Source organism: Oryzias melastigma, linkage group LG5 (genome assembly GCF_002922805.2).
Source record: "Oryzias melastigma strain HK-1 linkage group LG5, ASM292280v2, whole genome shotgun sequence".
In the NCBI taxonomy this organism is placed as follows: domain Eukaryota; kingdom Metazoa; phylum Chordata; class Actinopteri; order Beloniformes; family Adrianichthyidae; genus Oryzias; species Oryzias melastigma.
In genome coordinates this window covers 25,679,621-25,706,751 of record NC_050516.1, presented here as the reverse complement: position 1 = coordinate 25,706,751, position 27,131 = coordinate 25,679,621, and the positions used below count along the sequence as shown (strand labels likewise).

Sequence of the window (27,131 nt, the reverse complement as noted above, 5' to 3'; positions counted from 1 at the left end):
GCAAAAGAATAAAATGATAAAACTTCTGATGATTGTATGGAAGCTTTTTTATTCATAATTCAAAGTCATGTCCAATTCTAAATTAATTGTGCAATTTTAAAATGCATTTTGCAATTTCAAAATCAATATAAAAGATTATAATTCATTCATTTTATATTAGACAAATTTGTGACTTTTCCCAAATGGAGAGCAACAACAAACAGGCACAGATGTGTTTACTACTTCAATTAGGCTGAATCCAAATGAGCCTTGTTCATGTTGTTGTTTATCAAGGAATTCCAGGAATAATCCCATCCCACTGAGCCAGGGTAAATCCAAGAGGTCCATTTGACAAAGGGTGAACCGACCGGCTGCTTGTCTGCTCAAAATCAGAGAGCAGGAACATCATCGATCAGATGGCAGTGCTGTGGAGCCAAGCGTGATGACGTCAGCCGCAAGGTGAGAAGGATAACGTGGTCCCGGCGGGGAGAGCTGCAGCCTCCCTCCACTCCTCGCATCTTCTATCTGTCTGTTTTCACTGCTCAGCTCTGAACTCTTCTCTACTGCCGAACCACATGGAAGAGAAATTCGTCCTGCTGTCCACAGACTCCCCGCGCGCCGTGAGCTCCGACGGAGTTCTTTCAGGTTAGTTACCCCGTTTTTTTTTTTTTTTTTGTTTTTTTTTTTAGCTTAACGAGTGAATTAGCTATTGTCCGTTTCAAAGTCACGCGCCGTATTGCTTAGGTTAATGCTTACAAGTAATTTATTTGAATTAGTTTGTGGCTTTTAAGGTTTGTTCTCTTGGGTTACTTCACGCGCGTGTGTGGTTGCTAAGGTGTCCGAAGCTGTTGCTATGGGCGTGTTTTTTTTTTTTTTTTTGTTAGCTGCACACCTGTATTCACTTAAGCCTAATGGCTTTCCGTAGATATCAGTTGTAAATTGCTATAAAAACACCAATTAGGCTGCAGTAGCCTTTTAATTAAACAAATTAGATAAAGCATTGAGTTATTTAAAAAAAAAATATATATATATATATATATATATACACACACACACCCTTAGCAAAAAAAGAAAGAAATACTATTAGAAAGTTGAGTATGACAGGCCTATTATAGACCATGTATGTATACTAGGTTAACTGAATACATCTTAAGAATAAATTGTAACATAATTTAAATTTTACGATGTTTAATAGTAAACTTACTGTCTCATGTTTATTATAGGTTTTGTATGCTTTTAGTACACTTAAACCACTTTTTATTAAGGGTAGCCTCCCAAAATCCCTTTGAAAACCTATTATCTGTAATTTAGCGCTTAGCCAGTAATTCTTAAATACCTTTAATTCAATTAAATGAGCAATTGCTACTGCTTTTGTCTTGAAAACAGACATACCTTGTCTAAAAAAAAATAATTAGTATTTTTCTTCCTGTCTGGGTAATGCTGGTGGCTAACATTTTTGGCGGTCAGTTCCTCATTGATAACATGCATCAGTTTTAAAACAGCATGACGCTTTGCTAGTATTATTTTTGCTGCATTTTGATCAACCTACGGGTTGGGTCAAAATATTTTTTTGTTGAGACACTACTAATTGAAGGTTGTGTCTGCTCTGTGCAAACACACAGCCAGAATGTGTTGTTGAGCATTGAAGGGGGAAAAGTCCGGAGCAAAGCTTGCAGCTGTTCTAATCCACTTTAGCTCCATATGGCACGAGAGGAGAAGGTTTTCTGGCTGTCATTGCTTATAGTGTCATCCCTGCTCAGACTTTCAGCCTTTACGAGAAGAAAATCAGCTTGTGCAAAAGCAACATCAATTAAATAAAGATTTTTTTACTTTGAAACTGTATTCTATTATCAGTTTGTGAATTATAAATATGGATAAAAGTCATTGATCATGTTCCAATGGGTATTTGGTTTTACATGCAGACTTGTTACCTGCTGAAATACTTTCAGTAAAAGTCACCAAGCCTGGATCTCAGTGATGATAATGAGTCGCACGACTGAGCATTAAAAAAAATGCATTCCTGTTGTGTCTCACATTTTTTACATGTTTGTGTGCTGTGCCATCAGGAAGTTTTTGTACCTCTAAATAACTGCTTGTTTATCTTTGAAGGCACCATAGCACCTCAAACCTATATTTTTTTTAACTTGTTTTTGCTTTAAATTAATTTATTCCCAAAGCTTCTGTCATGATCACTAAAAAAAAAAAAAGTTTGTGACTAATTCACCCCCCATCTATGCTTTCAGAACTAGTTCAGCAGCACTTCCCTGATGAACATGGGTGCCAAACTTTGCAGTCGTAAAAAACCAGAAGAGACACGCAGATCTCTGAGGAAGTGATGAAAGATTAGTCCTCCAGCAGCTAAGTTGTAATTCTGTGTATGGACACATTGAACTTTCACGTGCATGACTCATTCATTCGTTGTGCAAAGTACATCGAATCAACGTCACCATGACTTGAATGTTCATCACAGAATCGTTGTCACAGCTTTTGGGGACTTCAGTTAAAAAAAAAGTTCAAACTCATCTCGCCAGATTGTTCCATTGCTTTCTTGGTGTCTGCCTGCTTTAGTGGATGCATGTGCAGTACACTTGTGTGTAACTGTGCTGTGGAGATGGTGTGAATTTGAATATCTTGTTGTTACTGCCACATTGTCAGAGCTTACTTGTTAAAGATGCCATCTGGAATTCCTGCCAAAGAATCTCTGGGTATAAAAACTTAAAACCAACAGGCAGATTCACTTAGATGTTTTGATGTTAGTTGCAGGTGCTTGATATTAGCTCAATAACAAAAAAAATACATAAAAATAATATTATCTGAGTTCAAACTACATTTCTAGAAATCAAAATGATTCGATTAAGCAGCTTCATTGTTTTTAGTTTTATGTTCTGTTGTGACAAATCACAAATTATCAAATGAATTAATAACATTATCGGCATTGCATTTAAGGACATCCAACTAAGACTTTGCTTTCTAAGCAGAATAAACATGTTTCTCATAATATGTTAAAGATCCACTCTAATGAAAATCATGTTTTTGGTGTTTTCAAAATGTTCTTGTAGCATTTATCTCATGATGGAACATGTTATTTTATTTTATTTTACTTTATTCGTCTGTCTAGCATATAAGCACACAGATTACAGCTGAGTTCCTCTTGCAATGTAGATGTTTTACTTTTACTCAGTAAAAAGTGAAATATCGGATCAACGAACAAAAGCTCTGTAATTTATAACATTTAAAAATATTAGTTTTTATTAAATACATTTTTTAAGTTATGTAAACCATCAACTCCAAATTTTCATGGGAAGAAACCTAATCATTTTAAATGCAACAATTTACAGAACTTTTAGTAATTGATCCAATGTTTCTCTTTAAAATTGGGGTTGTTTAATATGCCTTCAAGTGTGTCAGTATTGTAACTGAAGCTGAACTTTATTCATTGAGTTTCTGAGTATTTCTTTTTGCAAATCATTGTGAATCAGGAACCACAAGTTCCCTGCTCTGCTCTATTCTGATGCATCCCCTTGTAGACGAGTAGAACCTCGTAGATCTTTGTTTTCCTCGTCTGAGCTGGCATGTTCCTCAAAACTCTACGCTGGATAGCGCCAACATTTTTGTTGTACTAGAAATGTTGGGCTGGGATTGTGAGGGGCTGGATGACAGGAGCGGACTTGGTCTGCAGCAACCGCCACAACTCCATTTCTAATGAACTACTGCCGCTCTGCAGAAACTATGTCTTAGAAAACAACCCAGGGAAAGATTTTACAACAGATCAAAAGATAATCAGAAGATTTTTACTGCCTGTACTCAGTTTCGAAGTTACTAGCCAAACTGATGTCTTTTTGTGGCCTAAAAAAAACGCACACATGTGCAGATAAGAAGAACATGGAAACAACCTTGAAAACTTAGCTGTCCAACCATGCAGCTTAGTATAAATAAATAAAACAAAGGACCTACGTCCTTCAACAACCACCGGATGTGAATGACCTTAAGATGGCAGGACACGAACCATCCTACTGGAAACTGGGATGTTTTTTTTTTTCGGTTTTTTTTGGCCTTGCTCTAAGTGCTTTCAGCAAAGTTTAGGCCACAGTTTTAGAGCGAAAGAAATCAAAGTGAAGAAATAGTAGAAGTAGTGGAAAACAGGTTTAACTGGAGTCTCCTGTTTAGAACTGTAGTTCTCCCATTCTGACTATTAGTTTATATGGTAAAAACTGTAAATGTTAGTTTTCTAAAACCAATCAATTCGACTGTAGCAACACATCATTCGTCTTTGCTCAGGTATAACTACTTACTTTGGGTCAGATTTGCTTCATAACTTCAGCATAAATATTCTCCCAAGTATTTTTTTCTCATAAAATCCCACATTTGTGCCAAAGTTCTAAGTAAAAAGTAGCAGGACATTTCCTTGTTTTTAAAAAGATTACTTTAGACTTTATTAAGTAAACCTCCTCTCTTTAAACATGTTTTTCTTTTGCCTGTAACCTCATCATTTTCCTTTCTGGTACGGCATTTTTCTCCTGTTATCCATCCCTCTGCTATCTTTCTACACTTTCCCGTTGTCTTCTCCCTTCCTTTACACCCCATAAGGCGGAATGCTCTGCTTGCCAAGAGATGGATGAGCAGGGCCGCGAAGCTGAGCTGCCTGTCACATGCCATCTGCAAGGTCAAGGGAGGATGTGCCCTCACGTTCTACACACCTTTTCCTCCATACCAATCTGTGAGCTAAGGAGGATTGGCAGATAAAGCGAGAGAAGACTTGCCTTGCCAGGAACAATTAAAAACATCCAAGACAGATTAAAATACCTTGATCTGTGGTTTTGTTGGACTAAATTCCAACTTCCCACTGTGGAATTTACGGATACATAAATGTAACAATGCTCCTGTTGAGTAGAGCTGTAAAAACTGTTGGTCATAAAGATAAAAGTTACTAATTTACAACAATGTAGGATGAAGACACTGATCTTTTAACACTTTCTACCAAACACATGTACTGAGTAAAACCATTTAAAGATCCGCTGAGTAAAACAATACACAAGGGAGCATCCCTGTGGTTTATTTAATCTGTGTTAATCTGTTCAAGTCTTAGAAACGCTTGAAAGAGTGCCAGAGTGTGGAGACAGCTGCATCTTAAAGCAAAGACTACATCCGTCCCACCAGATGTCTTTCACTTAGATCTTTCTGTGTGGGGTATGTCCAGTTCTGACATTAGATACAACAAAACGTCAAATTATTGCACAGAATGGATCATCTCTGACAAACTTCGTAGTATTTCTAGTAAGCTTCAAACTACTCGGATACTTAGCAAAAATAAAACCTTTTTAGGCGTCCAAGCTTAAGATACCTTTCGGTTTTGTTTGTAAGGTTTTCTGAGTTAGCTTAAAAGTATTTTGTCCCGTCAAGAGTGAGACATTAGGATTCATGACATGCTTTTAAAAATATTTCTTACTCTCAGTTTCATCGTGTATTTATACCCTAGACAGTCTGTTCATTCAAATGCTATGCATAGTTTGTGTTTTTAAAAAGATACAGACCTTTTCAAAATAATTCGAATTGGATGGAAAATTTTATTTATTTATTTTTTTATTCTGTCCAAAAATTATACTTTCATAGAATATAGATTCAGGGCCCATTTACTAATTGATTTCAAGATTTTATTTAGTTTTTTATTTTTATTTTTATTTACATTAATTGAGGTTCCAAGCTCATAAAACCAACTAAAACAGGATTCCAGAAAATCACAATATGGTGGAGAAATCACAGTTCTTAATTTTTTGTATAAAGATAAAGGCAGATAGTATGATCACGTCAATCAAAATAAAGTATTTTCAAAATTATATGTCCATCTTCAGTACTTCAGTAGTATGGTAGGGGTCAGGTCCTGCCAGAAGAGGAAATCTCCATCCAGATCCTCAGAAGAAGAAGAATTTATGAAGTTCTCTAGAACATTCCGCTAGACTGTTGTGGTGATTTTGGATTGAAGTAACCAGAGTTTACCAACATCAGTACTAGACATTGAACCCCAATTTAAGCCTTACACTTGACCTCCAGCAGGTTGGATTCAGCTCCTCACCAGTCTTCCTCCAAACCCTTGGACTTTGATTCCCAAATGAAAGATACTTTACTTTCACCAGTACTTTGGACCATTGTTCTTCTTGGTCCAGTGGAGACGTTTCCTCTGTTTGAGTGCTTGACCAAAGGGACCTGACAGTTGTAGTTCATCTCCTGAAAGTGTTTGAATGTGGTGGTTTTTGAAGCCGTTTCTCCACCTCTTTCCACTCTTTCTGGATGTCTGCAGGTTCTTGAATCTTCTCCTTTTGATAATCCGCTGAAGCCCACGGTCATCTCTTTTACTGATGCATCTTCTCCTGACTTTCTGTTGGTCTGTTTGGGCACAGCACTTGAACAGCCAGCCTCCTCAGACTATGAACTTTAGTGGCTCACTCAGACTATGGTTAATGGTCTTCTGGACAGTTCTCAAATCTGAAGTCTTCCTCATAACGTACCAAACTGAGACAATTCTTGTTCTTCAGGTCTTGTTTATATGGTGGTTGACAAACAGCAGAATGGTTCATCACCTGTTCTGGAGTGAAGGTCGAAGACTTTATTATATCAACCGAGACAATTGAACCAAACTGAACCAGTTTATTTGGGGAACTTGTGCGTGGGCTTTGAGTTTAGTCTAGAACTAGTTGGTGAAACTTTGCTTAAAAAATTGTAACCTGCAAACTTTGGATATATATCTCAGGAATATTCTAATATTTTGAAATCCCGTTTTTATGGGAATTATGAGATGAAGCCCCAATTTACATAAAAGTAAACAAATACTTGAAATCAATTAAACAGTATAATCTATGAACATTTAATATTTTGAATGAAATTATGGAAATGAATACATTTTTCCATGATATTCTATTTTTTGGAAATAGTCTGTACAAATAGTCCAAAGAATATTAGATCTTTAGCATTCAGGTGATGTTTTAAATAAGTCAGTTTTGTAGTATCAATACATATTCTGTTTCACAATGTTCTGTATTTAACACAAGAGTCATGCAGTGGAGAATATTACACTTACCCCCTTTTTGGCTTTTTAGTTTGTCTTTTTTTATTTTTGTGTGTAATTTTTAACCAAAATTTTAGTGAGAACACTCTTATCTGAAGAAAATGTTTGAGAAATGATCTATTTGCCTCCAATGGTTCCTCACATTTATTGTCTCTGTGAATAAATTAAAAGTAAAAAATGTTTGTAGGATACAAGTTGCAGCTGAGCATAAGCTTTAGTCAGAATACAGGAGCAGGGATACATACAGTATATCTGCATAAACTCAGTAAATGAAAGTCCAAACAGGTTGCTGTGATCATTTTAAACGTCCTGCACTTTTCTTAACACCCAAGGCACTCCCTAAAATACCAAGAATTGGAGCCAAAATTAAGAAGCACTCTTTCCAGAAGAGGGTGAAACATTGTAAATAGTCAGTCCAACTTGCAGCTGCTATCGCCTCCGCTCCATCCACTCTGACGGCAGTTCCAGCCCTGTCCATACCAACCATTCATATCATATTTTCCCTGTCTGTCCCAGCGACCCAGCCCCCCGTGCAGACCTCTTTTCCTGCCCCAGGATGCAATGTAGTGACGTGCCAGCCAACACAAGCAGACTGTCCTTGCTCTCATGTGGTTGCGCACTGAGGAGATTACAAGGAAGCAGCTTGCCAGTGGCAGGCAGCTGCTGTTTCCTACAGCTCTCAGCAGTTTGGGGGGGAAAGCTGCAGGATGCCATGGGGGAGACGGGGCTCAGCGGCTCTTCTGCTGCTGCTCTCCGGCAAGGCTCTCGGACGGGCCAAAGCCAGGTAGGATTAGGATTTTTCTCCGGCTTTAGCCTTGGCTTCTTTGAGGCTTAGAACTCATAACTGTTGCTGTTATTGGTCTGCCACTGTAGGATGACTGTTCTTGACATGAATCGTTTCCAAGAAGCAAAAGTTTTGTTTTATTTTTATTTTACTTATTTATTTTTTCCCTAAAGGGAAAAAGAGAAACCGTTTCCCAGCAGGCTAATTGTTACATTCTCTACAACTAAGAAGCTTTTTGTGGAATTGAGTCATGAGGATTAAACCCTGTTGCTTTGAGTAGGAGCTGCCTTTTAAGGTTTCAGTCCTTGATCAGAGCTGTTTGTTGGGGTTACCTTCCAGCAGTTGCTGACGTAGACAACTTCACAAGGGTGCATTCTTCACCCGGAGTGCGCAGCTTCCTGTTGATTCTTTGTCTATTCAACTCTTAACAATCCCACCCTGACATTTTTAGTAGCACTTTTTTTTATATAATTAGCCCGGAACGTTTGCTTTGTTTTTATAGCAGAGGTTGGAAACTTGTTAACAAGGAACAGCTTTTAAAAATTAGGAAAGTGCTGCTTTTTATTTTTAGTTAAAAGACATGAAGACTTGAAATCAAAGATGTGCTGAACACTCACATTTCATATAATTTCAGCTTGGCTCAGGCTTTTTATTCTACATCCACATTTTTACTTCAAGTGTGGTGAGGAAAACTGAAGATTTTTAAAGACCTACTCCAATAAAAATGGTGTTTTTAACCTGTTCTTGTAGCATTTTTCTCATAATGTAGAACATGTATAAAGAAAATTAAGATTAAAATAGCCTTTCTGAGTATTTCTTTTTTCTTCTATTTGTGAATCAAAAGCAGACAAAAAAATGTTATTTGAAAGACTCTGTAATTGTTATATAAAAACCACAATTGGCAGGCTCCCTGCTCCACTTCATTCTGATGGATCCAGCATAGACAAATAGATCCAAGTAGGTCTTTGTTTTCCTCGTCTGAGCTGGCATCTGGCTCAAAACTGTTCGACTGGATAGCTATGATGTTTCTAGCCACTTTTTGTTGCACTGGTAATGTTAGGTTGGGGGTGTGAGGGGCTGTAAGCTAGTGGGAGAGTGTAAACAAAGGGATCATGGGAAATGAGTGCTGGCTTACTCTTTGGCAACAGTCCCACCCACAACTCAAACGTAAATTTAGGCTAAAATTGCATAATTTTAATCAAAAGATCACTAGGAAAGCTCTTAGAATAGGTCAAAGGTTGCGCAACTAGTTATTTTAAAATTCACACAGAAAACCTAAACTTCCATCATTCCTCAGGGACTTTCCTAAAAAAAGAAAAGTCATGTCTGCACAGACAAAGAATTTTAGTCAGCTAGATGAAAAATGACATATACGTTTGTTATGCTCACTGGATTGTTTGTCTTGTATCTGTTTGCCATAAAAGGTTGTGTTTGTTTCAACTTTGCGACATCTAGAAAAAGCCAAAGGATTCATCAGACGGTGATTTGCTGAAGGATTCAGGGGTCGCTGGGCTCCTTAGAGCTAATGTTGACAGACCTGTTACACTTGTGAAACTTGAGAAACTTTCACTTACACTAACAAGCACCTTACACCCTCACTTATCCCTGTGAGAGTCATTTGTCAGGTGTGCAGCCGTGCTCAGGTATGAGGTTGAACAGCGGCTTCTGCCATGAGGTCATCCATTTTTCAACAAATGTCCTCTTCTCCTCGTGAGGCGTTCTTGTGTTCAGACTCTCATTTCTTAGCTGTTTTTCACAGAAGATTTTTTTTCTGTTAAGCTTCAAATAACTTTGTACACAGAACATGTTTTTTCTTTGAGGGGTTTGGTTAATGTAAAGCTTTGTTCCAACAAAGGACCCTTGATGACTGAACTCACGTTAGTCAGTACTAACCAACGGTTTTTGGACGTTTAGTCTTGGATTAGATGGCTCTGTCGCTCGTGCCTGTTAAAAGAAAGAATTGTCTTTGTGCCTCGAGATTTTTCATGAGTGGAATGTAACAGAATGCTGTGTAATCAGAGAGGAAGCTGATGGTCATCAGTCATAGGTGTGTCACGTCAGAGTAGAGAGAGGGAGGGAGGGGGAGGGACAGGTGAGAACGTGTAGGAGCTGTCGCTCACTCCTTGATTCCAGTTTCAGCCGCACTCGGCTCACAAGCACGTCACTCAGCCTGAAGCCACACAGAGGACTGTCAACTATACTTTCACAGCTCAAGGAACGGCCAAGAGGTTTTCACCTGGTTCACATGGTGTGCAGTCACATCTGTGGGATTACTGCAGCAGACTGGATATGGGAGCCAGAGAGGAGGTAGTGATAGCCAGATTGGAGACCAACAAGAAGCTACTAGGCTCCAGCTTTACCCTTCTTAGGCTCAGTCCCAACCGTAGTCCGCTACGGGGCAAACGCGGGAAATCACTGCACCACAAAAAAAAATGGAGGTAGGTTTAAAAAAGGGCTGGAGTTTGGTCAAACTAAATCCACCATGTTCTGTTTTTTTGGAGGGGAGGTCGGAGTTTGGCTATGTCTGTTGTTAAATTTGAACCTGTGTGGAGCATTGATGCAGTTCTGTGTGGTGACCTAAAAGTAAGTCTGCAAAATCTATAGTTTTATGAGCTCTGAAAGCTGAAGTTTGTGATGCTAAGTTTTTATGAAATGTTTTATTTTCTGTTTAATCATAAAAAACATTAGTTTTCTTCTGTAGGGTTATATGCACTATAATCACCCATTTAGCATGAACATAGACCATTGAATATTGCTTAAAAGGATTTGTAGTATTACACGATAAATCCAGAAAACTGTGGTGGCAGACGTGAAGCTACAGATCCAGACATCAGAAATGTCTAGTTTTAATGACAATAGTTTTAAAAATAAGCAAAAATTCTAAACATTTTAAACTTGCTAGGCTCAGAGGCAGGAATGTTGTTGTTATCTCTGCGTCTCAAACTGTTCCTGTAAGGCTTTTGCATCCTTGTTTAAGCTAGAATTTTCCATCTTTAAGGTTTATGGACCAAAAAGCTGTGTCTCTTTGGCTTTGTTGCTTGTCTTGGACACAGCTTTCTTTTTTCCCTTCTATAAAATACACCATGATGGGGTCTGTTCATCATCTTTGGGCCGTTTGAGCTGTTAGTGACTTCTAAAAATGAGCCTGATAAAGAAAAATACTGTATGTAAAAAGTACATGCCAATGGAGTTTATAAGTTATCCTCCAGTGTGCTTTTATTGAAGCTGTTATTTTTGCAATTATTTTACTGCAGTGTTGTGAACAGACTTTTAGCTGTTTTGTTTGCTGGAATGTAATCTTGCTGGATTTGAGAGAAGATTTTTAAGCACGTTTGTTGTTGATTGATACTCTTTGAGGCAGTTTTTGGTTTAAAAAGAATGGATTTACAGACCCAGTCAACAGTCTCATCTTATGTGAAATGTTAGCTGCCAGTTAAGCAGTTATTACAATTTACTCATTGTGTTTTTTTATATATATATTATTTATTTTGATAAAAAAAACGAGACATATACCTAAAAAGATAAGACTATTGTATATAACAAACAGAACAGAAGAATAGCAGTAAGTAAAGATAATAACAGATACTCAAACAAAAAGAATAAAATATATATATAAAAAAATAATACAAAAATAAAATAAACAAACTTCTCCATAATTATATGTTATAATCAATAAATGCCACTAAGTTATTATTACATCAGAACTGGCAGTTATTTCAAAGAAAATGTCTATAAAGAATAACAGACACATTGACAATTACATAGTCCAGAAAAGACTTCCACAATTTATTCATAATGTTCAACAGATCAGATGCAGTTAATTTAATTTGATTTTTGAAAGTTTTGTCCTAATGCTAGATTTGGGTTAACAAGACATGCTATTTCAAACACCATTCTCACATTCATACCCCTAGTCACATTAGTTTAGTTTCTCAGCATTTCTGGAAGAAAACTAACTAACTAACTTTGCTTTTTGTAATTCTAAGCAAAGCCCATATCTTCGAGGTTTTCCACTTTTTTAATTTCTTAAATTGACTAGATACTAATCTGTCTCCAAACTGAATTCCACAGAAACTCTGAACCCCTCAGTAACCCTACCCCTATCTTCAAACTGGTTGAACGAACTGGCTTCAGTCTACTTAACATGAACATGAATGAGGAACCTCTAAAAAAAGGTTCTTCATTCACACCTTAAGTATGGCAGCAATTTCACGCTCGTTACTGACAACAGGCATTGCTTTGTGGCCTGTCATCCGTCACTATGGCACAAGACACTATCTGACATTCTTTGACAAATGTAGGAGTAACTTCTTGGTACACGATCCAGCATTGATTGGTATGAACGGTGTAACTGAATCATGCATCAGACGGGTGAGTCAGCAGATCTACTCCTATATCTGAATCAGGGATCAGGGTCACAGGAGCTTCAGGGTACAAGTATGTCTGCTGGCTCAGTCCCATTGTTAGCAGACTGAGAGCTCTGCTATGAAAACCAGAAAATCAAGCTCATTGTTTTTTATTTTTATCCCTGGTGAGTTTAATATTGAATCCACAGGCAAAATTGCTATTTTGCTAAACTCCCAATTACACATTTGAGTCTATTTTATAAATGAAGAGTAAAAATTACAGATGTTTTAGTGTAAATAGGGGTGTGGTCCTTAAGAAATCAGATTTCACATAGTTGCAGTGACATCTAGTGGATCTGCCAGGTACTTTTCTTCCAGGCCACACATCCCAGGAACAAAAGAGACCCCCCTTTGTCTCCACTCTCGCCATCTCCCTACGCCTCTCCTTTTGTCTCTCTGTATCTTCAAGCTGTCCTGGCAGATTCATCCTCCTCTCGCCGGCTGTCTTTGTCCTTCCTGCTGCTCCGTCTGGGTCTTTGTCTCTGCTCATTTGTTTGCATGTGCGATTTCTTTACGTGTGCGTATGTCTGCACCAGAGATCCCAGCCCCACCGAGATGAGCGTGGAGCCCTGGGCCTGCCCGCAGGACCAAACGGCTACTGAGCAAGCACAGAGCACACAGCCCTCCCAGGACCAGGAGCAGCATCTCGACAAACTGTGCCTGGACTCATTCTGGAGTGAAGTTGAGACCATCCGACAGGGGAGTGGCGACACAGACCTCGACTGCTCCAGGAGAGACTCTAGACAGTCAGAGGGTAAATACTCCTATTCTGATGCCGTTTAATTCAGAACCAACAGAAACCAAAGTTTATGTGGGAGTGTAACAAGAACCTCTTTACGCAGCTGCTGCTTAGATTTTCCACAGCTCTCCATGAGAAGATGCATTTGCCATGGTAACGTATCAGGTTTCTCTCATGCGGCAAAGTAGAGTCCATCACCATGACAACGCCTCTATGTGATGGGAGCGTTCTTTTGGTCAGGAGCCAAATGGCCAATCACGAGTGCTTACTGTACACTTTTAGTGGAACCTTTTATTTATTTATTTATTTGCTTATTTTACTCCTAAACTGTTGACTTTTCAAAACTTTACTGAAATGTAAGTTTTATTTTTCTCTATTAGACCCCATATTTATAAATTGCTGTATTTAGTCATTTTATTTGTTTGTTTGAGCTTAAACTAAAAAAAACGGTCAAAATCCAAATCTTCACAAACCTCTAAAATAATTTTGAGCTACACATCACTTCTGAATTAACATTAGCTGCCAATCTTCAATTTTGATGACAGAACTGTTGTTGCAAAGTACCATATAATTTAGTTGTCGATTGAGACGATTTTTAAATTTTTAAGCTATCCTTTCCTCATCATGTTGTTAATTTTCTGCTTCTGCTGTGTTGTTTTATCCAGAGGGAGAACAAGAGGAGCAGTGGCTGGCTGATGCCGGATTATCAACCCTTATCCAGGATGACAGTGAGGATGTAGATAACGTGGTGCTGCTGTCCACTTTGACCAGGACACAGGCTGAGGCTGTGAAGCGTCGGCTGGATTCCTACACCCTCCGCAAAAAGGACAAACCGCCACCCCGGGACGTCCGCGAGATCTTCAGGCCTCCGATAGCTCAGGTTAGGATGTTCAGCATATATCCTGGTCTTGTAGATCGTTTTCCAATGGGTCGGAAACGCTTGTGCTCTTAACCACCATAAGTGCTCTTCAGTTCAGGAGGGGATCATAAACACGCTACACCTTCTGCTTCATGCAGATCTGTCCAGGTCACTCAAGTGCACACAACTGATTTATTGCTAAAAACTCACAAAACCTGTTATCCTGCCTTCCATAAATGCTCATGTTTGGTTTACAGCACCAGCCGTTTGTGTCAGATGCTAAGAATTTGTCTTGTAAACAAAATGCCTTTTCCCTGGTGACTTGTGCAGGACTCTGTTGTCAGAGTGTATCATGATGTCTTGTTCATTGCTGCTGGACTAACCTGCAACAATAAAGGCAAATCTTATGTAAAGGTCATGCTTTGTCTGTGACGGCCATCAAGGGGAAATGGAGCAGCTGCGATTCTTATCAAAGTTTTGTCAAATGATGACGTGTTATTTCGGTCAGCACTCCTCAGAGGAGATGAAACCAAAAAAAAAAAACGTTGTATTTTTATAATAAGTGACTGATTTCTCTCTCCAGACCCTTCTGCCCGAGTCTAAAAACAGTGAAGAGCTGGAAAAAGGAATAATGGCTTCGGTAACCAAAACACCAATGTCAGGTAAGAACTCTGGATTTATAATTGGCTTGATTTATTTGGTTATTTCAAACAGTAATTGTAGACTATACAACAAAAAAGCACACAACAACACTCCATTTATTTTCTTAACACGCAATATCCCTTTCGGGATCACGGGGTTGCCAGATCTCTGTTACCTTTTGGGTATACACCCTGGACAGGTCGCCAATCTGTCGCAGTGCTCACGATCACTTCCACACACATGCACACCTAGGAAAACTTTAGAGTAATCAATTAACCCAAGAAGCATGTTTTTGGACTGTGGGAGGAAACCGGAGTGCCTGGAGAAAACTCCACGCATGCACGAGGGGGACGTGCAAATTCCACACAGCCTGATAGTCTGTGGTATGACTCAGCCTGGATTTGAACTCACGGCCTTTCAATCTCAGGGCAGACACTCTTCCACAAGGCCACTTAGCTCTACCGCATCAATACCAAGAATTTAATCGAATCAAAACTTCAAAAAATATTTTGATTTTTGTGAGTTGTCTTTTCAGAGCAGGTAGAGTTTATCTTTTAATAGGTGCTGGTTACGTCACATCCTATTCATCTGCTTTATCAATTTAGATCTCTTTTTACCTGCTTTTTACACACCTCAAAGTTCATGTTTGTTCAAACCAGACAAAAGGAGCTTGTTGGAGATTTTCATACCTGACATTTTTTCAACATGTCTAACTGCATTCAGATGTTTGTTTGTCATGAAACGATCTTACATCAGCGATCTGATAAACTGATGTCTCTGTGTCTTCTGCAGTGACACCGGAACATCATCGCAGTGCCCCCAAAGAGGAATTCTTATTCACAGACGTGGCTTACTGTGAACAGGCCGTCATCTTTCTAAAGCAAGCCAAACTGCCGCAGAATAACAGCCAGAACAGCCAACGCAGGAAAGACGACGGCACGCTTCCTGTAAGCACCAACACTCCTGTTATCTATCCTACCTGGTTTCTGTTTTAAGTATGGATAATAAATGCTTAACAAGCTATAAATCACTTCAAAGGTTGCTTATGGAATAAGCAAATATACAAATCTCAGCATGAACGAGTACATCCTCTTTAAAAAGTACTAATTTAATCAGTAGCTCAATGAGCAAAAGAACAATTTCCAAACTTTCCACAAGGATGAGTTTTATCAAATGCTCGGTGAACTCCAAAACATGAAATTATCATTTATGTCATAGAAAATGTTTCCTTAAAAATGTAGAGGGATGTACTCATTTATACTGTAACTTATCAGAAAAGAAACTACAGTGAGGTAAAAAACTGTTTGGCCATTACAGGTGATTAAACTTGCTCCACTTGAAAAAAAACCCCAAAGAGGTCCGTAAAGTTTATTAAAAACGCCCCAAATGTGAGAAGAGAATGTAAAGCAAGAATCCAGGGAATCACATTGTATATTTAGGGTGTAGCAGTTCTAAATAAGCAAGAATCTGTCCCTCATAGACCTGTTACTTCCTCTTTAAGAAGCTCCTCTATCCTCCACTCATCACCCGTATTCATGTTTGAATACCATTTAAACCTTATTCAAACAGATAACTCACCTGCTTGAACTGGTTATCTGTACAAGACACCTGTCCACACCCTTAGACAGTCAGACTACAACCTCTCTACCATGACCAAGACCAAATATGGTCACAAGGGGCATAATTGTAGACCTAAATGGGATGAAACAATAAGCAAGCAGCTTGCGAACTGGTCAATGACCTAAAGAGAGCTGGGACCATAGTAACAAAGGTTACTGTTAGAAACAAATGATATTTTCATGGATTCAGATCCTGCAGAGCTCCAAAGGTCTTCCTGCTCAAACCAACATATTCCCACACTCGTAGGAAGTTTGATCCAGAGATGAATTGAAAGAATCAGATGAACACCGATCGCTCAATCAGTTACATCCAAAGAACACCATGCCCACTGTGAAGCATGGAGGTGGAACCATCATGCTTTGTGGCTGCTTTTCGGCAAAGGGGACAGAATGACTGATCTATACAAAAGGAAAGGATGTATGTGTCCATCCATGGTGAGATTTTAGACAAAAATCTCCCTCCATCAGTGAGAGCATTGAGGATAAACCTTAGCTGGACCCTCCAACATGACGATTATCCTAAACGCATCTCCTGGGAAACAAAGGCATGGCTACAGAAAAGTATTTCAAGGTTCTGCAGTGGTCTAGCCAGTCTCTAGACATCATAGAGTACCAGTGTCAAAGTCCAGGCCTCAAGGGCTGCTGTGTCCGCATGGTTTCCAGATATTTATCCCCCTGGCTCAGGTGTGTCCAGCCAATTAGAACACTCCAGAGCAGGCTATGTTGGAGAATGTGCAGGAATGTGGCCCTCGAGGTTTGGAGTTTGACACACATGTCATAGAGAATCTGTGATGGGAGTTGAGTCTGTGTTTCCCACTGACACCCTCAAAACATCTGAGTTCTTAAGAAGATCTGCACGGAAAAATGGACCAAATTAGCAGCTACAATACAAACCTGGTGAAGATCTACAGGAAACGTTTGACAAATGTCAGCACCAACATTTATATTGAGGTGAACATTTGTTATTGTCCAATAACTTATTTTCAGCACCATTATACAAATAGATTTTTAGAAAATTGTAAAATCTGATTTTTTTTTGGGTCATTCTGCTTCACACAGTTGAAATGTAATTATGATTAACAAAACAGACCTCCCATCTTTTACAGCTTACAGAATCTGTGAGAGTCGTCCTGTAGAAACGTCCTGTAGAAACCTCAAGTCTCTGCTTGTGTCAAACCAGTAAAACTGCCGGATTAAAATTCTCGTGTAAAGCATTTCACAAAAACTCTCTCCTGTGACATTTGCAGTCAGCACTGCTTCTGGTTTCACAACTGAACTGATCATTTAAGGATTGTGAGGATTAGGCCTGAACAAAGAGAGTTTGTGTAACAAAAAGCCTTCAGACTTATTTTTCTATTTTAGGCTAAATAGATTTCCACTGAGAAAGAAGAATTTGGGGTTTGAATTTATTAACCTTTTCATATAAATTTTGATGAGCATTAATAGAAACTGAAGAATCTTTCTTTTACTAATTTCTCCCCCTTATTTTGTATTTTTATGTCTTCATTAATGGTTTTTGTCTTATTTGTTTCCCAATCATTGATATTTCTACCATTTTGCATCTTCAGATGGTGGTTTGCCCAAAGTGCCGTCTAGGTGTTACTCGTATTCAGGACCTTTCTCCTGCTGACATGAAGAAGGTGCGCCAGTTGGCCCTCATTGACTTGACAGCACTGTGTGACCTTCTGGAGCTAGAGGTCAAAAGGCACAAAACGACAAAAAGAAAAATCCCAGGTATGTAAAACTGCAATAACTACCTTTGGGAAGGAAAAAAAACTGAAGAGAGACCAGAAACTGCCACACACTAGTTTAAAACAGCACAAATCCTTTTGTTGATTCTTTTACCTCCAGAAATAACATGTTTAGTTTAATCATTATCTTAACTGGAAACGTTTATTTATTGAGGAAATTTCATTCAGTACTTTTTTGTTTTACATTTATAATTTTTACAAATTTTGTTCTTGCGTGCCTGATGATAAATCAGAATATCTGTGTGAAAAAAGTGCTTCATCTCTTAATTCTATATTTTAGAAAATGAGACCAGACATACAAAAACATTGCTGTCATTGTTTTTTGTGTTTCTTTAAGGTAAATTTGTTTGCCCTTTTATTTTGTTTCTCTAGATAACTCACTGTTCGGGGTGCCGCTGGCTACGCTGCTGGAGAATGATCAGAAAATTAAACCAAACGCTACGATTCCATTCTTCCTGCAAATAGTATGTATCCATGAAGACAGGAACATATTTCTGTATACACACATGCAGCCAGTGTGTCACACTGTTCAGGTTCACATTTAAGTCATCTTTATCAGTGCTTTACTTAATCTACAGAGTTATTCATGGCATCAAATGCATTTTTGTTTCAGTATTTTAATATCGTAGAGTAGAAAAGTCTTTTCGTTCTGAGCATGTGCAGAACTCCCACCACACCCTGTTTGGCCCAGCATTTACCAAGTCTAACCAGCAGAGGGAGCAAGATGTCCATTTCTTCTCATTGCTGTCTCCACTCACAACTATCTTGTCTCTCTTTGTAGTTGTTGTCATTCCTTGAGAAGAAAGGAATTGATTCAGAAGGGATCCTGCGGGTTCCAGGATCTCAGTCCAGAATTAAGGTAAAGTTTCTGGAAACTGAACACACTCAGCTTGTCTATAAAATCATTTCTACACAATATTTGCTATTTTTATCTCCAGGGTAAAACAAAGAAATGAGGTTTCAGCATGTTAAAGGCAACACATACTGACTCTATGAAATGTCAGAAATACTCAAACATCAGAAGGAAATCAATTATTTTATTAGTTTAAATACAGGTGACATTTAGAACAGCAATCCACTAAGACAAAGTCAATAATGGGTTTTTAGCTCCTGTAAGAAAGGTCTGATCCTGCTGTGGTTACTGTTATTAAACATCAACTTCATAAAAAAAAAAAAACAAACTAAAGACTCCAAATGGAAATTTAAAGTGTATTATGTGTGCAGTGATAAACACACAGTAAAATTCACAAGAAACACTTGAAGGGAAATTAAAAAAATATAATTTTGTCAGTTCAGGTTAAAATAAGTCATTTTAATTATGCAGTCTTAAAAGGAAACTCACAATTAACCAAAAAAAGGACTTCATTAATAAGAATGTTTGACACTTAGATGTTTTGAATTTAGGTGGTGATTTATTTTCTGAAGGTTAAGGTCTATAAACCCGAGTCAAATCAAAGTATTTCTAGTAATTTTTGTGTTAGAGAGGTAAAAAACTTGTTACTTAAAATCAAGACGGATCATTCCATTCTGCAGAATAACGAGTTGTTTTTTAAGCAATAATTACATTTAGAAGTGAGATTGACCTAAATTCTCTATTTTACTTCTCTCTGCAGCTGCTCCAACAGAACTTGGAAGCCAAATTTTACTCTGGGCACATCAGCTGGGATGAAGTGAGTCCAAATGACGCTGCTGCGCTTCTAAAGAAGTTCATCCGAGAACTGCCGGCTCCTCTGCTCACCGCAGAGTATCTGAACTCCTTCAGCGCTGTCAGAGGTCAGAGGACGACACACATCATTTTACACTCTAATGTAAAAACTTTGACTCTAATGTCTTCTGCACACTAACAGACTATACACTGTTTCTGTATAAGATCATATGTCTGACACATAAATGGAAATCTTTCTCTTTCGTCCCTACAAAAATGTGATGCCCACATTTCCTGGCACAGTTCAAATGACATACATCACATATGAGTCTTTTTACCTGACAACAGCAATTTTATGACATTTATCTTTTCTGCTTTGGCTCAAAAGTCAAGATGAACAAGCTGATATCAATAGAAGCGCCGCCACAAATAACAAGTGGGAAAGATCAGATGCTTTTAAATTAGTTTTTTATTAAAAAAGTGATATTAGTATCAGCTGACTGATGAGCAGTTTGTGAGGAGGATCAGCGGGGGTGATAAATGATGTGTGACCACAGAGACATAAGCTAACAAAGCTAATAGCCACCATTTGCAACACCATTCATCTTTAGATGTCACATTACTCTTAGTCAAACGCTGAGGAAATGAATGCGTTGTGTGCCTGTGTGTGTGTGTTAATGGTGTCTCTTCCTGTCGTTTTCTCCTCAGAAATCACAGAGCTGAAGCAGAAGCTTCACATGTTAAACCTGCTAGTTCTGCTGCTGCCAGAACCCAACAGGAACACACTAAAGGTAAGGACGGTTCATGTTAGCTATGGCTCAAAAAACTTGAGTTAAAGTCTTCAGTTCTGTAATACTTCAACTCATACTTCAAATATCTATAAAAATACATTTATGTGATAAATAAGGATAGAATAAAAAATATATTTTAAACAATGAGTTTACATGCTCTTTATCAAAAGTTGGGCTTTGAAAATAAATGTCTTATAATTACATACACAAAATATTCAAGTACTCCATGACTTTGATGTACTCATCAGTAGTGGTGGTGCTCTTTTTAAATTAGCTGGTCTCTATTTGGTTCGTAAAGTATCAGAACATTTTCCAGGTGATGGTGGGAGTCTGGACATGCTTTGTGTTTGAGCTCCACATCTGCTCTGGAACAGCTGTCAGATCTTCAGCTTCACGTATCTCCATCTGCTCGTCCTTTAGGCCCTGCTCGAGTTCCTCAGTAAGGTGGTTTCCAGGGAGAAAAAGAACAGGATGAACCTGTGGGCCGTGGCAACCATCATGGCTCCCAACCTGTTCCTCCATAAGGCCGTCCCCAGCAGGCTGACCGAAGGAGCAGAGAAAGGGCAGGCGGAGAAGGCGGCTGATGTTATGAGGCTGCTCATCCGCTACCAAGACCTGCTCTGGACGGTAAGAATAAAGCTGCAAACGCTGCACACAAACCAAGCATGTATTCTTACATTTGTGTTGTTTTTTCCCATGAAAACTTCTCATAAGTTTTGTTTCATGCTGTCGGTCTCTTCAGATCCCAAATTTCCTTGTGAGCCAGGTGCGTAAGCTGAATGAGAACAGTAACAGGCGTTACCAGTTCTACGATCGGCGCTTCAAGAACCTGCTGAGGAAGATTCACACAGACAACAGAGAAAAACCTGAGAAAAGCAACTCGGAGGTGAGTATCACCCTCAAAACAAGCCTCAAGAACAGCTGTGTCCACAGTCAGGCCTCGAGGGCCGGCCTCCTGCTGGTTTTCCAGAAATCCTCCCTGCCTTATCTGCTGCTGATTACCTGGATCAGGTGTGTTTGTCCAATAAGGAGCTTCAATGGCAGGTTTGTTGGAAAACATGGAGGAAAATGGCCCTGAAGGACTGACTTTGGACACCCCTGTTCTACAAGTCCTCAGAAATCCTCATGAAGTTTGACAGGTGACCAGTGCTGTTCTGAACATTCTGTTTGTTTTGTGTCCTCCAGCCCTGCCGTACAGTGAAGATCCAGAATGGAGATCAGGAGAGCGGAACCATGGAGTTCCAGCTCAACATGAACTCTCGAGCCTCAGACCTGCTCAGCCAGTTTCAGCGCCAGTTCCTCCTCAGCCCTGAAAACGGAAAAGGCAAAACACGAAAGTATGACCCTGCAGCTTTTCTGTTAACAATCATCGTATTCAGGAAATAAATATTTTATTTAAAGATATCAAAGTTATGTCTATATGCTGCTCTAAAACAGTTTGATTTTCATTCTTTCAACATAAAGCAAATATGTATTTGGTCTACAGTAAGACTAGCAGTGAGAATAAAACATGCTGTTGTCTGTCCACAGAAACGGTTCGGTGGTGTACCCAGATTGCGCGTTGTACGAAGTAGGAGGAAACATCGGTGAGTTTTTTTTTTTTTTTTTTTGCAGCGCTGACATTTGCATGTCTTCCTGCTCACTGAGCTGATGAGGGTAGCAAGGTGTTACGTAATGAAGTGTGCAAAAGCCAAAGAGACGCGAACGGTGCATCTGCAGTTATCAGAGCAGACAAATGCTTATTACACACATGTCTGTGCACTCACATGAGCAGAAAGTTTTTTTACTTGTTAAAATGGGATTTGTAACTATTAGCAACTAGAGAGAGTTTTATTGCTGTTAAAGTTTGAAATTCAATTAAATGATTTTGTTTTTCCCACAGGTGAGCACTGTCTAGATCCAGACACACACCTACAGGATCTGTACAACAGCAACCCTGGAGGGGAATGGGTCATAAAGATGAAGCCCAACGCAGGCAAAGGGCCGTGAAGACGCAAAGAGCGATGAGGAGAATCCTCTCTTGTTTATCCTCTGAGCAACAAGCAAGAAGGAGCCAGATGGATGGCGCAGAAACCGACACAAAAGGAGTTTGCCTGGAGCAGACCCCTCCAAACTGTCTGCAGTCCCCACTCCCTGCCCCTTCTGCTCCCCTCTATTTTTACTTCTCGTCATCCCTCGGATCGTCGCTGGTCTCCTGCATTACTGCAAGCTATAAACTGCCTGTGTGACTCATTGCCTCCCAGAACCTGCTGAAGGAGAAAAAAAAGAGGAAATGAGATGGACAGCATCACTGGACCGTCTTTTCCTCCACATATTTTCACCAAAGCAATCATGTCCGAGCGCGAGAAAACAGATGGGGATGCAGAGCACCTCTGGCTATACCGAGCTTCAGTCACCTCCCCCATCCTCACGCCAGCTTCACATCAGTATACACACGTGTCCTCAAAGACGTTTAATCCACATGGAGGGAAAAAAACAACCGTAGTATTTATTCTTTGTACATTTTTCATTTTTTGTACATGTAACTTGATCTTATGACAGGAAACAAAGAGGTGGTTTTAAATGTATCTGATAAAAGAAAAAGCAGAGTAAATTGCATTATAAAAAGAAATCAGCCAGAAGAAGAAGGAGTCAATCTGGCTTTACTCTCTGTAAACATGCCATTATTCCTGATCAATCAGTTAGTCAACCTTTTCAATCACCCTCTCCTTCCTGCTCCCGTGTGTCGAGTGTGCAGCTTTGAAGATGAAGTAAACAAAGAGCCGGGGCCTCCGAGCGCCCGCTCCTCGCTTGATTCCTGCCATTCAAAGAGGAAATGAGACCCGATGAACTGATACCTCTTAATGCAAGGAACACTGCGATCTCTGCTGTTTGAGGTCGCCTGACCTTCACACAACGGTGCTCAAAGCATACAAAAAAAGACCTTTTTTTATCTTCCAACACCAAGGGATTTGGTGTCACAACCTCAAGGAGTTATCGCACCTCTAAAGGGAGTTTGTACAGATGCACAGTGAAGCTGGTCTTCAGTTCTCAGTGTTTGAATGGGAGCGCTCATGTGACTCATGGGGCACACCAGGACGATAAATAATATTTATATGAATGTAATACCGTTGATGCTTTTGTAGTTTGTGTTGTGTAAGGTAGAATGTGAAGTGTAACTGTTTGTCTACTCAGTTGCCCAGTCTGGAACTGTGTGTATGTGTGCAAGTTTTTCAGCAAACATGTTTTTTTTTTGTATGAATTTCTGTTATTTGGATCAATTTCTCTGTAAATATTTAATTGTATACTTTTGGCTGAAAGAAGAAATCACTGCAGGTTTTTTTTTGCTGTCACCTCATCGCTTCGAGAAGCTTTTCTGATAATAAACATGAGCAGCAGACTTGAGTTTTTAACATTTCGCGTCGATGCAAATGGTTCCCTCCTCCCTGTTGGAGCCATGTTGCTGCACCGCAGCCATTTTGTGGGGAGCGTCTTGCTCTGCTCTACTCCATAGACGAAGTAATGCGAGCGGGCTCCACACCAGCATCCATCAACGCCCTCTGCTCCATCTTTGTCACCTCCTCATAATGGACCATAATGGCAGCATCACAAACACACAGAGGAATCGCATTTCTCTGATTCAGCTGAGGGTAATAAATTCTGCAGCCTCACCCCTGATGGCAGTGAATGTGTGTGTGTGTGTGATGAGCTTCATTACACATGTCCAATTGGGCCGTCCCGGGTCCCAGCCACAGTTCAGTGCCTCGCCACAAAGCGAGCTGATGAGGCTGCCTTCTGCTGACAGTCAGGAGAAGTGGGTCACCTTCGCAGCAGCTTCCCAGAGGGCAAACGGTGTGAGTCCAAACAGCCCGAGGGACCGAACACACGGACACGAGTTGTCTAAACACACAACATGGAGCGACGTCCGCGGTTCACGGTACAGCAGCCACACATCACCCCGTTTCTGTAAATATGTGAATGTGACGGAGAATCTTTAAAGCAGTGTTAAGTATCAGGAGAATGGACTTGGAGTTAAAAGTGAGGACCTTTTTATGATGATTGCAGGTGTCAGAATGTATATTTATGCCCTTTATATAAATTGATGTTTTCATACGTTTGTGAAGCATTTTTCTGTAGAAAAAAATTGAAAATTTTTGTTTTGAGTCAATAAAAAACATATGTTCACCTTTTCTTGTTATTTCTCAAAATGGTAAAGAAAGAGTAGACCAAAACCAGATTTTTTTCTGATTTATGATCAGTACAGGTGCATCGGACAAAGCAGAAAATGTGGGAAAAAAACCATAGAAGATGTGCAATAAGGTTCATTATGCCTCTGTAATCAATAGAGAGAATAACATTGTAATGTGTTCAGGTGGAGAGGCCAGAGCTGCTCAGGATCTAGATTAATCATAGCCAACCCTCCTGGAAAAAAACCATTTGCTCCTAACTGCTTCATCAACTTCGATTATTCAAGGTCTCTGCGTGTCCGAGCAGGACCCAGCCAGAGAAAACGTTTTTTACTTTACCTTTTTTTTCCTCTGCAAGGGGAGCTTTGATAAGATTATCATAAATGATTAACAAATGATGCATTAATATCCGTAAATTAAAGTGAATATTATATGGATTTTATCAAAATCAAGATATTTATGCTATGATTTCCCTCAGTGCTTCATGTTGCACAAAATTGAATGTTTTTATGTGGATCTACTGGATGTTGGGTTTATTTTAGACTCATTCACTCATTTCTACCAAAAAAAAGTCAAAGCAGCAACCATCCTGCCAGACGCATACTCTTTGGGCCTGCTGCAGATCTAAATTACTGTAATCAGTGGATGAATAGCAATCAGCAGCCTTGTATGAACTGCTGGCAGAACGCCTGACCTCCAGCTCTCTCCACCAATCAGACCACTGCATCCCATTAACAACTAATCACGATGTGCACTTATTGCACACCACTTCCCTCACATTTAATGGAGGAAGCGCTCTTCCAGTCCCTTTGTTTTTTTTGTGCGCCGGGCTGACCACATTGATGGGGGGATGGCAGAAGGAGATGCAGCTCTTTCCTGTGGTTTGTGCTGCCAGACGTGGTTTTCCTTCTTGCACCTGCTGAGGAGGTGAAACCACTGAGGAGATGCTCTGGATGGAAGTTCTGCTTCATGTAATCGGCATGAAGTGGGTTTTTGTGTGTGCAGCTTGTTCTAAAGTTAGCACAAGTAAAAGATTTTGACACATCTCGCATTAAATTATGGCACAATTTTGTTGTATCATTTTAAAGTATAGAGGCTTAAAAAAGTGTCAACATCATATTTTGGAGTTAAAAGATTTTGGAGGTTAGATACTTACTACCTTTTACTCTTTCTTAAATTATTTTTTGTCAGATATATATCCATACCAGTGGTTCTTTGACTTTTCAGTCCACAAAAAAATGCTTGTGTAAATAATAAAACAGTTCAATTGTTTATTTGTTTAAATCAAATTCCTTTTTGGAAAAGCTGCAAAACACACATTTTTAATGAAATCCAGTTTTACATGACTTAAATCACTTCTCAGTCAGGTCACTGAGCAACATTTGTAGAGAAATTCTATTGTGTTTCCAGCTTATCTGCATTACTTTAAGCAGATACATTTTACAAAAAAGAACAAACACTAAAACAGACTCAATATAGCAAAAATATATATATTTAAAGCTGTTAAAAGGTTGAAAAACTTCATCAACAAGAGTTATGAGGTACTTTGGTTTCAAACCAGTAGTAAACAAACTATGGAATCTAGTTGCAAATATTTAACAAGAAGCAAACTTGTTGCTAACTGTAAGCTAGTGTTTTGTGGACATGGATCTTCTCTAAATGTCAGAATTTTTAAGATGTATGCGTAGAAAAAAGTTAAAAACAAAGTGGATCCGTGGATGGATTACAAGCCAGTGGTTTTAAAGGTCAGGTTTAGGTCAGACTTTTTAGAGAAAATTGCAAGAGGTAAAAGCTGCACTGCAGAAGGAGAAAGTTGCAACCATGTGACAATTAGAATATTCATCTGTTTTCATAACCTGTCAAGGGTCACAGAGCTGTCAGAGCCTAATCTGGCTACTGTTGAATGAAGGTGGGGTACACCATGAACAGTTTGTTATCACATTAACACAATCTATCTCTGAATTAATAAAAAAAAAAAAAAACGACTAAAAAACTACAGTATATAGTATAAGACTATCTGGTGCCCTGGATTTTAAAAACAGTTCGGACATCGTGCTCACGATGTTTCTAAATGGTGAGTTTGACTTGAAATATGAAAAATTTGTTTAAAAAATTACATTTAAACATTTTTTTGGGGCAAAAATTGTTCAAACGCAATGCATTGTGGTCTATATTTGCTAATGGAGTGAGCATTAATGCACAGTTTATTGAATTTTTTTAAAGAGTTCTGGGAAATTTCTAGTGAGCTTGATTTTGGACAGCACTACAAAATGTCAAATGCACTATGTAGTGAGTAGTGAAGGAATTCGGACAAATCCATAGGCTCACCAAGGGAGAACCTTCAGTGCTCCATTGGGGAGGAAGCTGGAATAACCAGATCCACCCCCGCATGCGGGAAGAAAGCTTGTAATCTCCATTTTCTGGAGTCCCAGCTGGGACTTGAACTCTCTCATTGTGAGGTGAGAGAGACATCCACTGCACCAATGTGCAGTCCTCAACTTGGATAAAAGAAAAATTAATCAGATACACTTTTATATTGTATTACCACATCTCAAAACTTACTTTACATAAATATATTCAAAAAAGGAACTAACAACATTATCAGATTTTAGTCAAACAAAGAATCTGTTGAAATTGTACACAAGTAGGGAGTGTTCAGTTCCAGACACAGAGCAAAGTCCATTTTTTTT

At 39.1% G+C, this 27,131-nt stretch overlaps 1 protein-coding gene across 3 annotated transcripts; it reads left to right on the top strand.

Annotated features, from left to right (window-relative positions):
- The first annotated feature begins 213 nt into the window (after positions 1 to 213).
- Positions 214 to 23,659, top strand: LOC112144848 (rho GTPase-activating protein 40). Of its 3 annotated transcripts, none has more exons than XM_024269677.2 (16): positions 214 to 438; positions 526 to 624; positions 12,766 to 12,983; positions 13,634 to 13,848; positions 14,411 to 14,489; positions 15,262 to 15,416; positions 17,657 to 17,822; positions 18,212 to 18,303; positions 18,621 to 18,698; positions 19,453 to 19,612; positions 20,193 to 20,275; positions 20,696 to 20,902; positions 21,018 to 21,161; positions 21,461 to 21,612; positions 21,806 to 21,861; positions 22,158 to 23,659. In XM_024269677.2, the coding sequence occupies exons 1-16, from the start codon at positions 422 to 424 to the stop codon at positions 22,262 to 22,264; spliced, it is 2,028 nt and encodes a 675-aa protein (XP_024125445.1). In that variant the 5' UTR covers positions 214 to 421; the 3' UTR covers positions 22,265 to 23,659. The 3 variants fall into 3 exon arrangements, with proteins under 3 accessions (XP_024125445.1, XP_024125446.1, XP_024125444.1); XM_024269678.2 differs by adding an exon at positions 4,567 to 7,823 and having other exon boundaries at positions 214 to 624; XM_024269676.2 differs by lacking the exons at positions 214 to 438; positions 526 to 624 and adding an exon at positions 8,711 to 10,261.
- Positions 23,660 to 27,131: the final 3,472 nt, after the last annotated feature.

What these genes read in the sequence shown, in the direction of transcription:
- LOC112144848 (XM_024269676.2), top strand. Translation starts at nt 10,113, where the DNA reads ATGGGAGCCAGAGAGGAGGTAGTGATAGCCAGATTGGAGACCAACAAG. An exon ending in GACAAAAAGAAAAATCCCAG is followed by an intron (nt 17,823 to 18,211) that starts GTATGTAAAACT and finishes TTGTTTCTCTAG; the next exon opens with ATAACTCACTGTTCGGGGTG. An exon ending in CCAACAGGAACACACTAAAG is followed by an intron (nt 20,276 to 20,695) that starts GTAAGGACGGTT and finishes CTCGTCCTTTAG; the next exon opens with GCCCTGCTCGAGTTCCTCAG.